The following is a 13,773-nucleotide window of genomic DNA, read 5'->3' as shown; positions in this document are numbered from 1 at the left end:
TCAAATTAATATGACCCTCCTGAGATCCAGCCTATTAATTTGTGTCCACTGTAGTGGCATTTGTTTTTTGATCTCAAGCCTTTGCTTCATTCAGTTTACCATAAGTCCTTGCATCTTCAGTAGAGGACATCCTGGCCTTTCCAATAATGTTTTGTGTGTTTGGCTAGGATGCCATGAACTTTATTGTCGTGCTGGGACAAAATGGACACAAATTAATAGGCAGGATCTCAAGAAGAACGACAAAATATAAACCTTTAGATAAGTAAACTAGCCATTTGACACCCAATTTGAGTCATGTCCTTTTTGAATAGGGTATTGCAAAAGTTGTAGAAAATAGTCATCAAGTGAACTAGAAACAAAATGAAAATGACTAGATAAGCATACAATCACTGTATGTGAAGAAATTCCAGGCTAACTCCTAACTTTGAAAAAGAATGTGAAAAACATTAAGTACATGGGATTGAAGGTCTGGACTTTAAAAAAAAAAAAAAACCTCAATATATGTTTTGGGGATTGAATGAGTTAAAAAGCATTCATAACTGACATTTAACCCTGGAGCAGATCATTATTTCTTTTAGAAGTATCTTTCGAATCCAAAAAGAATAGAGTTTGGCCAGTATCCAGGCACAGCGAGTCCTCTACCTTGGTTGGTTTTCTGCTGTAGTTCATTTTCGACAGACAAAGCAGCGGCGCATATGAATCAACCGTAAGCCGGTCGATAAATTGAATTCAACTTTGACACGTCTTTGCATCCTTGATAGTTTGGTGCGTGGATGAGCTGGGGGGGGGCACTCGGATGCTTGTGCTGACATAATGTTGGCTCCTGATGTAATATCCTCCCCCATCTCTCCGTTTCTACAGCACCTCTGCATTCATGAATCATGAAATAGCAGTCACATTAGTTGCCATGAGTACTGAAGTCTTGGCACTATTTCTTATCGGAGCCTGTTTATAATCTACTGTGCACAAGCCTGAAATGTATATTCCCCACACAGCGCATATGTCCCTATGCGATGCAGTCTGCGGCATTCACAAGATGCTATTTTTAGAAAGTTCAGCCTGATTGTTGTCAATGGTGAGATCCATTTCATTAGGAGATGTTGTGGAACCGAAGCTGAAAGACTGTGCTTCGGTTCGTTTGAAAAGAAAAGTGGCCTTTTTATTTTTAGCCATGTGTTTGTAGCTTTTTCATCAGTTTAGTGTGAATGCTGGAGGAAGGGCTGTTGGGAACTCTGATTTCCCACACAGAAGTGCCTTCAGTCATTGCTGCAGCGCCCTTTGACAAGCATTGGTGCATGATACCCTCTGGTGGTTACATTTGGAAAGCAACCAAAGCGCAGGAAAAGAAAGATTATTTTGTTGTTTATGTCGACTAAAATGGTGGTTTAAAATATCGGCGTATTTTCCTTCCATGTGTGCAGGCGTGTGAAGAGCCTCCTTCCATCTGTACGCCTATGAAGGAGCCTTTCTCCCCCCTGAACAACGTGGTGTCCACGGAGCCCTTCAGGGGCTGCTATGTACGTGCTCAACCCTTTGATGAGTTCCCCTCAAGCAACCGACGCTACCTGCCGCCACAGGTATGATTTTCATGCCACATCAATAATTGGGTATTTGTATCCAGGAATTTTGAGAGGTCAATTTTCTTGAATCTTTCGACTTTAACTCATTTAACCCCAAAGACGTATTTTTCAGTTTTTCCCATCAAGACATTGAATCCAAGGTACTGTTTATTGATTGATTTAAAACTTTAGCACTTAACTTGGCGGTGAAGAAATGTGGACACAGCTAGTGTGAGAAATTAGATTACTAAAGTAATTGATGACTTTAGTACTCACCTAAAAACATGATTAGTGGTTCCTCATCCATTTAGTACCATCCAATTTTAAAGTCTTCTTTACCCAAATATCTGCAAAAAAATAAATAAAATCAATGTAAGTACTTGGGACTGAATGTCCTAAACATCAAACTACATCTTTGGGATTGAATGGGACAAAGGGATATAAAAAATATTTAGTTATGCTTTCCAGCTATCATAACGTTACTTCACCTAGCGGTGGATAAAGTAACTACACCTGCATTGTCTCGAGCATTTGGAATGCAGAATTAAAAACCTTTAATTGAACTAGCTTTCTTGAAAATTGTGTTGAAAAATTATTACAAGTTATATTAGTGAAAAAAACACATTTTGACAAACGCTATAAAGTATTTATATCCTGACATTTCACTCATTCAATCCCTGTCAAGATGTGTTTATACATCTTTGCAGTTCAGCATTCATTGTACAGTATTACAAAAGTAATTAATTACATTTTATCCTTTAGTACTAAAGTAATTAAGTACGTACAAATATGTAATCACTTAGGTATTGTAGTACCAGAAGTAATCAATAACTTTAGCGCTAAATTATAAATGACCAGTTCAAATTTGGAACTGAGTTTAGCAAGGGTTACAGAAATTATGTGATTTGCTTTGGCGGGCCACATCAAATGAGGCGGCGGGCCTTGAGTTTGACGCCCGGGAGTTAAACTGGTGTCTCTGCGGTTTTGGTCCTCAAGGTGTCATTCAAATCGAGCCGCCATGTCAGCTTTCACATGGACGAGGAGGAGATCGTCCGCATCAATCCGCGCAAGGACGTCCTCATCCGCGGCTACGAGGACTACCGCCACCCGGTCATGTGGAAACAGGAGGCGGAGCGCGAGGATCTGGACTTTCCGGCCGCCTTCCCCAAACTGGACAGTAAGAAGTGCGAGTACCTCTTCACCGACGGCCCCGGCGGGGACCACCACTCGGGCCCCGGCCTGGGCATGGGCACGGGCGTGGGCCTCGGCCTGGGCAAGGGCACGGCCATCAAGACTCAGCCCTCGCCGCTGCTCAAGTCCAAAAAAGGGCGGCGGCGGCGGGAGGACGGCGAGCGCTCGCGCTGCATTTACTGCCGCGAGATGTTCAACCACGAGGACAACTGGCGGGGGCAGTGCCAAGACGCCCCGGACCCCATCAAGCAGTGCATCTACAAAGTCAGCTGCATGCTGTGCGCCGAGAGCATGCTCTACCACTGCATGTCCGACTCGGAGGGCGACTTCTCGGACCCGTGCTCGTGCGACACGTCCGACGAGCAGTTCTGCCTGCGCTGGCTCGCCCTGGTGGCGCTTTCCTTCATCGCCCCCTGTATGTGCTGCTACCTGCCGCTGCGCGCCTGCCACCACTGCGGCGAGGCGTGCCGCTGCTGCGGAGGCAAGCACAAGGCGGCCGGGTGACCCCACGCCGCCCCATTGGGACCTCCTCAAAGCTAGCTAACACAGGATCACAGCGGATCAATTCAACGCCGGCATCCTTTTTTTCCACCCCCACCGCCCGGGGTGGTGTTGTTGATCGCCAGCTCTGAGGGCTTTTGGAGATTTCGGTTTGCGTTTGTCGCCGACGAGCTGCAGCGGAGGACAAAAGTTTAGCTTTGCGTCGAGCTAAGTCCGGACGAGGAGACGAGGACATTGAGATTAACAGACTCGGAGATGTTACTAAATGCACCACGCGCGCGCAAACATGCATTGACGTACACCTGGCCGAACTCTACGACAAGAAACGTGTAACTTTATGAAGGAAGTGTGTCTTTTTGTACAGAGGCAACAACAAAACACACCTATTCAGAAAAATAACTTGCTGTTTGAGTATGCTAAAAGGGATACATATGTTCTTATGCTTATTTTGTGTGACGTTGCAGTTGGGTAACAGTGGCCTTTCCTTCCCTTCATCAGTGTAATTAGACAGGAAAAAAAAAGTGCGCTCGACGTGACATCGCCCCTTTTTGCACACATTTCAACATCAACGTGGTGCAGTACATGCCCGTTATATTCCCGTAGGCAACTGCCTCACGTCCGCCATTTTGATTGCATTCCAAAATAAAGGGACTCATTCCATTCGTCACAAGGGAAAATGGTAACTTTCTACCATGCTAACTTTCCCTCTATAAGCCCCCGAAATGTTGTGAAAGACGACATCCTTACAATTTCAAAGCTCCACTTATTTACTGCAGTTTTTTTTTTTTCCTTGCTCACCTTCTGAATCAAAGCTAAAGTTTTGCTCAACCAGCAAGTTTTGTTTCGGTGAGTGAGGGGTGACTGTCCTTCTATTTTCTTGTATTCTAATATGTTTTTACAAAAACAACCAGGCACTTAAAACACGGCTTACTCTTGGACTGAGACGCCCTTCTCCGATTTGTCAGGAAAAAAAAGCACTGCTCTTCGAGCTTTTGGTTGCAGCATCCCTCCACCTTCAAAAAGTCCCATGTTTGTCCCTCACTTGTATTTTTATTTTGATGTTCTCCTTCGCGCCCCTCCTCATGTCACCAGTCCACTCCTTCGTGTGTCTTCGTTTTAATAAGCCCTGGATGAATGAGCGCATTTTTTCAGGAATGTTGAGTATCTCAGCAATTAAGTACATACGGATGGAGTGTGTGTGTGTGCGTGTGTGTGTGAGCGCGCACGTACGTCGGCCTTCACATGCACTGCTAACGTCCCGACTAACGACTCATTCCACATTAAAGCTAAAGATTTTTTTTTTTTTTTTTTACAAAATCCCAGACTTCTCTCACACAAGTAATGTTTATATTTTATTTTTTTTAGGATTGGAATAATTTGCAAAAAAAAGTGAGTTGGTTAAACAAAAATTACACAATTCCCTGTGGTGCAGTGCTGATGCTTTTTTTTCCTTCATGGAGCTTAAAACACCAGCAAAAGAAACATGATAACAGAAAGCTTGCCCCCCTCCCCATCTTAATGTTTGCGTGGATTAAAATATCAAACGCAGTGTGATATTTTTTTTCTTTTTTTTTAATCGAAATCTAATACAGGGACTCATTCTTAGCGGCAGCACAACCTGAATTTGTTTAGTCTTATCACCATTTTTTTTCAATAGCGTAGTCCTACCATTAACTTTAAGTGTAAAGTCAAAAAAACAAATATTTTTATCATACAGTTAGTACGGTGTTGACCGGCTTATAATGTGCGATTGCGTATTCTTATGCCGTACAGTTTTAAACGTTTAATCGAGGACCTCAGAAATTTAATTTTGTGCTGCCTTCAAGACCACAGGGAAATTTGATTTAGCCATCTTCGCGCTCCAGTCAAATTAAACGCATTTTCTTTTTGAATATGACTGACCAGTAACACCACCACGAACGATAAGCTAACATTTGCTTCATTGGTTAAAATATTTGCTTCATACAGAGATGATCTTGCAATATGTCTACCTGCCAATTTCTACATAAATCTAATTTATATAACTCTGGGGGAAAAAGTAGACCTGCAAAATGATCAGTATCTGATTTTGCTATTTATGGTACTAGTATACTACTGAAAACTTAACCTCCAAATTTCAAATATAAATTTTGAAAGCAGAAAATGCAAAAATAGTCAAATGATTGTACCCAAAAAGGTGCAATGTATGTCAGATTTTAAAGTCGTTTTACTTTCACGGGATCGTTGCGTTATCGCTGATTTTTGCATCGATCTCACAGTTTGAAAATAGCAGACAATTGAAAGTTGGATTTGAAAGTCCTGCTTTTGGTGAATGGAAGGCGAATGAATTAGAACTGTTGGGACTTAGTATGGCAATTTTACAGGACTTCTGTATGTGAATCGAGGTTTTCAATTTAAAGTTCCCATCATCACAATTAATGAAGTAGACATCGACAACTTAAATGTAACCTTTTTTTTTTTTCTTGTAACATCAAACCGGTGCCATGCCTTCCAAATTCACACTCGATTGCTCAAGAGAATTTTTACAAGTTCATCAACCTTTTGTTTAATATGTGATAGACAGAAACGATGGTTAGCACAAAACCATAACTAGAAATATTCTGTTTTTATTTTCAGACTTTTATTTTTTATCTTTCTATGCAAACCTACGACACAAGACGCATACTTAAGACTGATGGGACACTTTTTTTTTTTTTTTTTCCCCCCAGACCTTTGTCGGTTGTAGTAATAGTAAACGAGCCTCCTCCTTTGGTACCAAACACCTGTAAATATGTAACACTGTATTTAAGTACTGATCATAATAATAATAATAATAACTCTGGCTTGTTTTGTCTTTTTAAAGATAGAGCTGTATTTATCGTGGCTGTCAGCATTATCTACGGTAGCTTCTATTGACAGCATACTTGTACATAGGTCCACCTTTTGTAGTATTATTTCACATTGAAAAGTAGAGGGCATTTGCAACGGGTTGGGGCTAAACAAAACAAAATGACTATTGAGCTTCTCATAAAAGTTTCTCGCTAGTTTTGTACGGTAGACGGAAGGATAGCGCTAACGGTACAGGAGTAGCACTCCGCTCGCTTTGGAAATTTTATACATGAATATAAATATATAAATATATATCTATAAATACGTGAATTTAAGGCTGCTAGATACAATCACTAATTTTATTGTGCTGACAGAAAATTAGCTATGAACGACTGTTAAACCCTAATTCTCCAACAGCCATCAAGATTTTTTTTTTTTTTTTGGTGCGAAATGTGTGTTTTGAGTGTGTGCGTTTGGGTCTGCGTTTACTGTCGTCAAGCTGAACCAAGGTTGGATGAAGCTGATTTAAAAACTTGCTGGCTGACAAAATGTAGGATGTGCATTTTTTTTTTCTATACAAAGGAAATGGACAAACAAAAACTAACACTTTTGTCATTCTGCATTAACCAGCACAGTGCTACTTCCTGTCATGTACTGTATTATATATGCAACAAACATCTGTCCGCTTTAATATACAGTGTGTGTGTTTATATATATATATATATATATATATATATATATATATATATATATATATATATATATATATATATATATATATATTCCGTTTTAACCACTTTGCTGCTAGTCTTTTATCCTGTTTCAAACTTGGAAATTAAGAAAAATACTTGTGCATAATGTTTGAAATGCATACAAATGTACATTGACATTGTGTAGAATGGTTATCTATATATATATATATATATATATATATATATATATATATACTGTATATATATATATATATATATATATATATATATACTGTATATATATATATATAGAAATATATATATATATATATATATATATATATATATATATATATATATATATATATATATATATATATATATATATATATATATATATATATATATATATAGAAATAAACCCTGTATCCTTTTCAGTGCTTTTTTTTTTCTCCCAAAAGAATAACAAAATTGTTTACTTTTCACAGCAGTTTTTCTGGAGTGTTTTTGTTCGGGTTCTCCAGCAAGGCTTCGGTGCACTGATACTACTCGATGTATGCTTTTTTTGACATCTTACGGCGCTTGATGTAACATTTATGTGATTAGTTCTGAAATAGTGGAAGACATTTTTGTGTTTTTTGGAAAAAAACTTGCAGTATAAATGGTACTATTAACTATTCTGTAAACACTGCTTGTTCATTTTCCCCCCTTTCCACTTCTTTCCTTGTGCATATTCTCATTTTGTTAATTTATGTTCTTTAGTGCCATCCTGACGACCTCAAACACAACGACGACAAAAGAAGTGCCTCGTGTCCATCTTAGTCTCCATCAGTTTAACATCTGTCTGTTCTGGTTCTACCGGTTTCTTATGTTTTGTTGATTGGAGAATACCAAGTATATGATGTAAAATTGATAGTCTCAGTAACTCCCATGGCATAGTTGTATTTTCTTTATACAGATGTAGCTTGTTACTTTTCCTAAATATATAATGTAAATATGCATACATATGTTTGTAACTGTTTTTATGTTACATCATACACTTGTAATTTGACATATCAAATAACATTATCATAATAAAATTGTGAGTTTTAACTCTTGCCTGTGTATATTTTGGATATTGTTGAACTCAAAGGCACACATCCAAAAATCATTACAAATGTATGACGAGCAAATACCAACATGTTGCGTGTGCACTTATGCGTCTCAGTCATTTTTAAGCAATAATCAAGTTTTAGACATTGACAGTTAACATTCATTTTCCTACAAATACAATTTAGACTAAAATATCTGTATATAATATGATTTATTTGATTCGCAATGAACATGAATAATGATTTAAGTTTTTGTGTAAATATCCTTTATATATTTACTTATAACTTTTTGGGTTTACGTTTCACTTTGCTTCTTAGTTATTGCTAAGTTAACAAATTCATCAAAACATTCTAACATAGAAATATTTTTTTATAAGTAACCTATATTATATGCAAATATTTGGACATAGTGTTTACTTTTATATTGTAATCAGTGCATGTATTATTTTTACATGTAAGTAGTAGTTGGTTTCAATTAAATATACTTTCATAAATATAGGGTTTTTTTGGGTTTTTTTTTTACAAGAATGATGTTCTATTGCTGCGTTGCACCACTTAACTGAGAATATCTTAAATATCGAACGATAAAGAAAATTTGAAAAAAAAATCGAGTAACTGGATATAGGCGGAACTATTATTTGGCTTGAAAAGTGCTGGTTTCCTATCGGTCTATGTTCACATCCGGAACAGCATGCTAAGAGGACCGCTGTGTGTTTTCGAATTCATGCAGCTAAAATAAATAAATGGACAAGCTTTTTCCCCACAAACACACACCTACACTTAAACTTTATCATGTTATGATGTTCAAATAATAGAATACGTGATGGAGTGTGATATTTTGGACTCTTTGGAGCAACTCGGGTGAGTTAGTAACCTGCTAGCTAACATGCTAACACCTAGCCTTGCAATGTTAGTCTCCCGCTATGTTGACTTCGACTTGAAATCGGCTCTAAAACATCTATTAAAAATATTTCTCCCGCTCAGTTATGACGGTCCCCTGACGGAAGAGGTGGCCTTGCGCCAAGCCGCGCAAGGCGGCCTGTCGTCCGCGGAATATGTGGACTTGTGCCGGTGGTTGGTGTCACGTTTGAATCCGCTATGTGACCTGGAGGAGAGCATCACAACCGGTCCAGGTGAATCCAAAATAAATCTAACCAACCTTTTTTTCTGAGCTCTTGGGAAAATAATAACCACAAATTAAACAAACTGCACATACAATAAAATTGAAGCATTACAGAACCGAGGATTAAAACTTTTGACTGGCATTGTTAATTCATTTTCCCACGACTGCGTTGAAATATTTTTTTTATCGAAGCCACGTGTCCCCGCAGAGGACATGGACAGCCTGGAGGTGGACATGAGGGGCCTGCTGAAAGAGCTTTGCTGCCCGTTTGAAGTTTCAGCAATACTGAAGGGAAATGCCAAAGACCATCTCAAGTTTGTCCGTAAGTCGCCGCTCAAACTCAACATGCAGCGAAAACCAGTCCAATGAACCAGATTTTTTTTTTTAAAGAATCCACCCACACTTTTGGCTTTTTCTTTTGCTAATTTGTGTGTTTTTTTTTTTTTTATTATATGAAGAGCAAAAATGATTTTGTGAGTTTTTTTTAAGTTGATGTCAAATATAAAATGTACATAATAATATTTTCTATACGGCCTCAGTAGTCCTGATATGTTTTTTTTTTTTTTTATTATTGTGTTTATGGAATATAAATTACAGCAAAATCTACACTTTCTGTTGCCTGAAAATGTCATCACAGTTGAAGTAACATCCAATCGCTGCTCAGCTTGCAAATATCACAGGAAACAAAAAGTAGCTGAGCCGTGATTGGTTATTACCTGTGCTCAATAAGACTGCATGTACAATTATGAAATTTGCAGACTCAGGAACAAGTCAAACTCATATTTTGCATTTCCCATAGAAAAAAAAAACTTTGTTACCTGGGGCCTGAGGAACTGCGGTCTGAGATGGACAATCCAAAGTCGATTTTGCTGCTTAAGTCGTATTTCACAAATACAATATTAATCCTAATGCTGTGATACACTCATAATTACAAATAGAACATATTATTGGGGAGAAAAGATTTGTTTCAACCATGCTTATGGCTTGCTCAGAACAATGTTTATGCATCCTCCGACCTAAGTGGACTGTAATATTTTTGCAGTCTGTTATCTTTTTTTCCACCTAAAATCCATTAAATTTGGAGTGTTTGAAGTTTACAGGATGTGGCAAATTTTATAAACTCAACTCAGCTGATTGCTATTTTGTGATTTGATTCCTGTGTAGTGTTTTTAAGCTCCGAGCTTCAGGCGGCACAGATTGCCATCAGCAGACGGGGCGGCGGTCGAGAACAAAACGTAGACTCGGCGTCTCGGGATCTGCGGGAAATTTGCCAGACCTTGAACGTTCCGCTGTGTAAGGGACACCACGCCGCAGATGTGCTCTCGCTCATCCAAAACAAGGTGAAACTCACTCTTGGTCCACTTTGCGACATTTGAAGTGGTTAAAAAAAAGTCATTAATTAAACTGAGGCTAAATGTGTAAACTGCAGGTGAATCCTCTTGTTGAGAAGTCCTCCAATGGCATCGTGGGAAAGCCGGCTTTGAAGAAGGCCCTCAGTAGTGAACAGTGGGTATGTGATCCTATTGTATTAGATTGTATTCTATATTTATTCTGATAACTATTTTTTCGTATACAGTAACACCATTAAAACAAATGTTGCCACTTTCTGTCAACTAATAAGGACGTTACATGCGATCTGGGCTCAGGCGTCAACCAATCACAAACACACAAATGTCACATGATCAAACCCAGAAATATGAGGAGCCGGGACTGGTCGTTACCTGAGCCTTGAGGACATGTGACAACATTTTCAGTTGATAACAAGTTGCAAAGTGTGTTTTTAAAGGTATTACTTGTGCATAAATAATTGAGTAAATTAATTAAAAACAAAATATGAAAATAAATGTAAACGTTTTACTACTATAAATTGATAAGTAAGTTCAATATTCCTTAAACCAGCAGTGTACTATGATTTTGGTGGGCATTTTATAATTGCAGTGTAAAGATAAATACCAATTTTAACGTTATAGTGTTTGGTAACTCAAGGAATATGCCAAATTTTTATTTCCTCAAAAGCATTGATTTGTTGATATGTACCAAAAAGATAATGTTTCACAACAATATTTAAATTTGACATATGAGGATTTTTGGTGGTTTAAAAACTACTGTTTTGTTCTTCACATTTATTTTAGGAGCGATTCTAGTTTTGTCCGCTAGATGGTGGCCTACTGTAATGTTAGACATTGCTCTGTTTTTTGATAGACTGAAGTTTTTAAATGTGATTCTAATACTGTATTTTCAAAGTGTGTTAAAAACCTAAAAATAATTATGTAAATGCGCTAAAGATGCGTGGGGTTGATATTGTCGTTTTCCGTTGATAATCTCTTGCCTGGTGACACGCGATGATTGGGAATATACTATTGTATGCCGTATGGTACTTTGTGAATGACAGTGTCCTCTTGCGTGTCTTCCCACAGGAGAAACTCCACAGCATGAACGCAGTGATGTCATCAGAATACGAGTGCCGGCGCAGGATGCTCATCAAGAGACTGGATGTCACCATTCAGTCGTTTGGGTGGTCTGACAGGGCCAAGGCATGTTGGATGGGGTTTTTTAAGCTAATTTACTGTTCAAATTACTTTAAATTTATGTGAATGGTTGGCTGGGTGGACTTTATATTCAGTTGAGTTGAGCTTTAATTAGAATTCAGTATCTAATATATTTTGTTGTGTTGCCATATAGTTTATTTTGTACAACAGGAACATTTTTGAAAAAGTATATTTGAGATCTTCCTTGTGTTCTACATTCAGGCCAAGGTGGACAGCATGGCGAAAGCGTACCAGCCCAAGAGACACGCGCTGAGCGCCGAAACCACGGTGGATGCCGCCGCCCTGCTGGCCGCCAGAGAGGACGTCTGCAACGTGGTCAAGACCAGCAGCGGGACCAGCAGAGAGAACACCGCCTGTGCAATCAACAAGGTACCCGTGCTAACTCTTTTCTATGGATTGGATTTCTGTTTTGAATTCTTTTTATACATTTGTCATACAATTAATATTAAGTGTATTTTTTTTCTTCTGCATGCCCCTTCTCACATTTGTCGTTTGTGCGTGTTCGCCAGGTCCAAATGGGAAGAGTTCCTGACCGAGGTGGACGGCCCTCAGAGATAGACGCCCCGCCCCCTGAGATGCCCCCTTGGCAGAAAAGGCAAGATGGAGGAGGATGGCGGGGAGGAGGAGGAGGGGGGTGGCGAGGAGGAGGAGGGAGAGGAGGAGGTGGTGGTTGGCGGGGAGGAGGAGATGCTGGAGGAGGAGGAGGATGGCGGGAAGGTGGAGGTGGTTGGGGAAAAGGAGGAGGGGGTAGCGGAGGTTGGCGTGGTGGGAGACAAAACCACGAGGGTTACGGTGGAAAGCGAGGACGATACCAGTAATGGTTTCTTGTTTTCTTTTTATTGCCAAAACTGAATTTAAACCTTTGAATGATTTAAACTATAAAAAAAAAAGTCAGTCTGTTATGGGTTATTGTAGAACAGACTATTTTTTTTTATTTTTTACCAGCGAACATCAACTTCAGTAACCTATTATATTGAATAAATATCTTATTCCTTTTGTAAACTTTTTCTCATGGAATAGCATGTTTATTCCATCACCACAGCTTGGTTGAAGGACAGATAAACAATTGAAAAAAAATGTGGCTCCTGATGTTTTTAATATTTTGAGGTTCCTCCTATTTTAATTAATGGCAAATGACTGCATTGACGGCAACCAGCCTAAAGCTAATGGCTCCCTCAAAAAAAAAAAAAAAAAAAAATCACAATATATTAAAAACTACCTGTATGCAGTCATGAAACTCTTTTGCTCACCAAAATGATTTACCATGATTCTTACGAGTAAGGTACGAGTAACTCGAGGTCCATAAAGATGCTTCGGGTGGTACGTAAGATTGTAATTATTCCTACAGGTATCAGCATATTTAATATGATGTGACCTGGATTCTTTCTTTTTAAACTAAGAGCAAATTAATTAGAACTAAATCAACTCAATTGTTGAATTGAATTATAGTGACTCCTTAACACCTTGCTGAGTTAAATATGCCTAGAGACACCGCTACAAATGTAGTTCTGAAGTTTTATAAATCGGGATGGCACAGCACTCTAAGTCTTTTTTTGAGGAACACTAGTCCAGAAGACTGATGTGGTCACTCCTCAACGGTTATGTCTATGTTTATATTTACATTTTGTTTTAAGTTTGATTCAGGGGTCACCAACGTATTGCCCATGTGCACCGGGCAGCCCCTAACTTCCCTGACTAGCATGTCTCACCAGTGTTTGGATATTGTGATTTCCCTGAAACGGTGTAAATGTGATTTATATAAATAAAGTTATGGTATTTGTGTTATTTGTTTTTTTTGTTTGTTTTTTTGCAGGTCAAGGAAATTTATAGATTTCAAGGGATGCTTTACTTGTTTAGCCATTTTCAGCATTAAAAAAAAAGTTAATATTTTGTCAATAATTAATTTCAACATTCTCTGCTATTTTTCATGTATAACGGAAACGAAATGCGTGTTTTGCCGCTTAATATTAACTAAAAATGACCGCATTTGCTCAGGGTTCAAGTAACAACCAATCGCGACTCATTTTTCTGGGTGTGATCATGTGACATTTGTTAACTGAGTCATGATTGGTTGAAGCTTGAGCACTGATGTCATTTTTCGTCCACGTCATCTGGCAAATGAATTTTGAAGGTATTAATTGTAAATTAAAAATAATTAACTCAGTTATTGAACACATACGAACTAAAATGGCTTAATAAAATATACAAATACAATATAAACAGACACGAAGTTTTTCAATTGACAAATATTTCTACAGT

At 38.4% G+C, this 13,773-nt stretch overlaps 2 protein-coding genes across 2 annotated transcripts in view; both read left to right on the top strand.

Moving 5' to 3' along the window:
• Positions 1-6,813, top strand: part of spred1 (sprouty related EVH1 domain containing 1) — a 38,748-nt gene extending 31,935 nt beyond the window's left edge. Inside the window, exons 5-6 of the mRNA XM_088433886.1 lie at positions 1,422-1,577; positions 2,556-6,813. Coding sequence (XP_088290012.1) covers positions 1,422-1,577; positions 2,556-3,254 — 855 coding nt within the window. The 3' untranslated portion in view covers positions 3,255-6,813. The remainder of the gene's footprint in view (positions 1-1,421; positions 1,578-2,555) is intronic.
• Positions 6,814-8,521: 1,708 nt separating this feature from the next.
• On the top strand, positions 8,522-13,299 carry tslig3b (tRNA splicing ligase complex subunit 3B). Its single transcript, XM_088433259.1, has 8 exons — positions 8,522-8,703; positions 8,827-8,975; positions 9,174-9,287; positions 10,130-10,305; positions 10,395-10,475; positions 11,383-11,499; positions 11,716-11,883; positions 12,024-13,299. The coding sequence occupies exons 1-8, from the start codon at positions 8,666-8,668 to the stop codon at positions 12,330-12,332; spliced, it is 1,152 nt and encodes a 383-aa protein (XP_088289385.1). The 5' UTR covers positions 8,522-8,665; the 3' UTR covers positions 12,333-13,299.
• Positions 13,300-13,773: the final 474 nt, after the last annotated feature.

This window comes from Hippichthys cyanospilos, chromosome 14 (genome assembly GCF_059441005.1).
Source record: "Hippichthys cyanospilos isolate Australia breed blue-spotted pipefish chromosome 14, RoL_Hcya_1.0, whole genome shotgun sequence".
NCBI lineage: Eukaryota > Metazoa > Chordata > Actinopteri > Syngnathiformes > Syngnathidae > Hippichthys > Hippichthys cyanospilos.
Note: the sequence above shows the minus strand (reverse complement) of the source record. Positions and strands in the feature narration are given on the sequence as shown.

What these genes read in the sequence shown, in the direction of transcription:
- tslig3b (XM_088433259.1), top strand. Translation starts at nt 8,666, where the DNA reads ATGGAGTGTGATATTTTGGACTCTTTGGAGCAACTCGG. An exon ending in GAGCATCACAACCGGTCCAG is followed by an intron (nt 8,976 to 9,173) that starts GTGAATCCAAAA and finishes GTGTCCCCGCAG; the next exon opens with AGGACATGGACAGCCTGGAG. An exon ending in AGACCATCTCAAGTTTGTCC is followed by an intron (nt 9,288 to 10,129) that starts GTAAGTCGCCGC and finishes ATTCCTGTGTAG; the next exon opens with TGTTTTTAAGCTCCGAGCTT.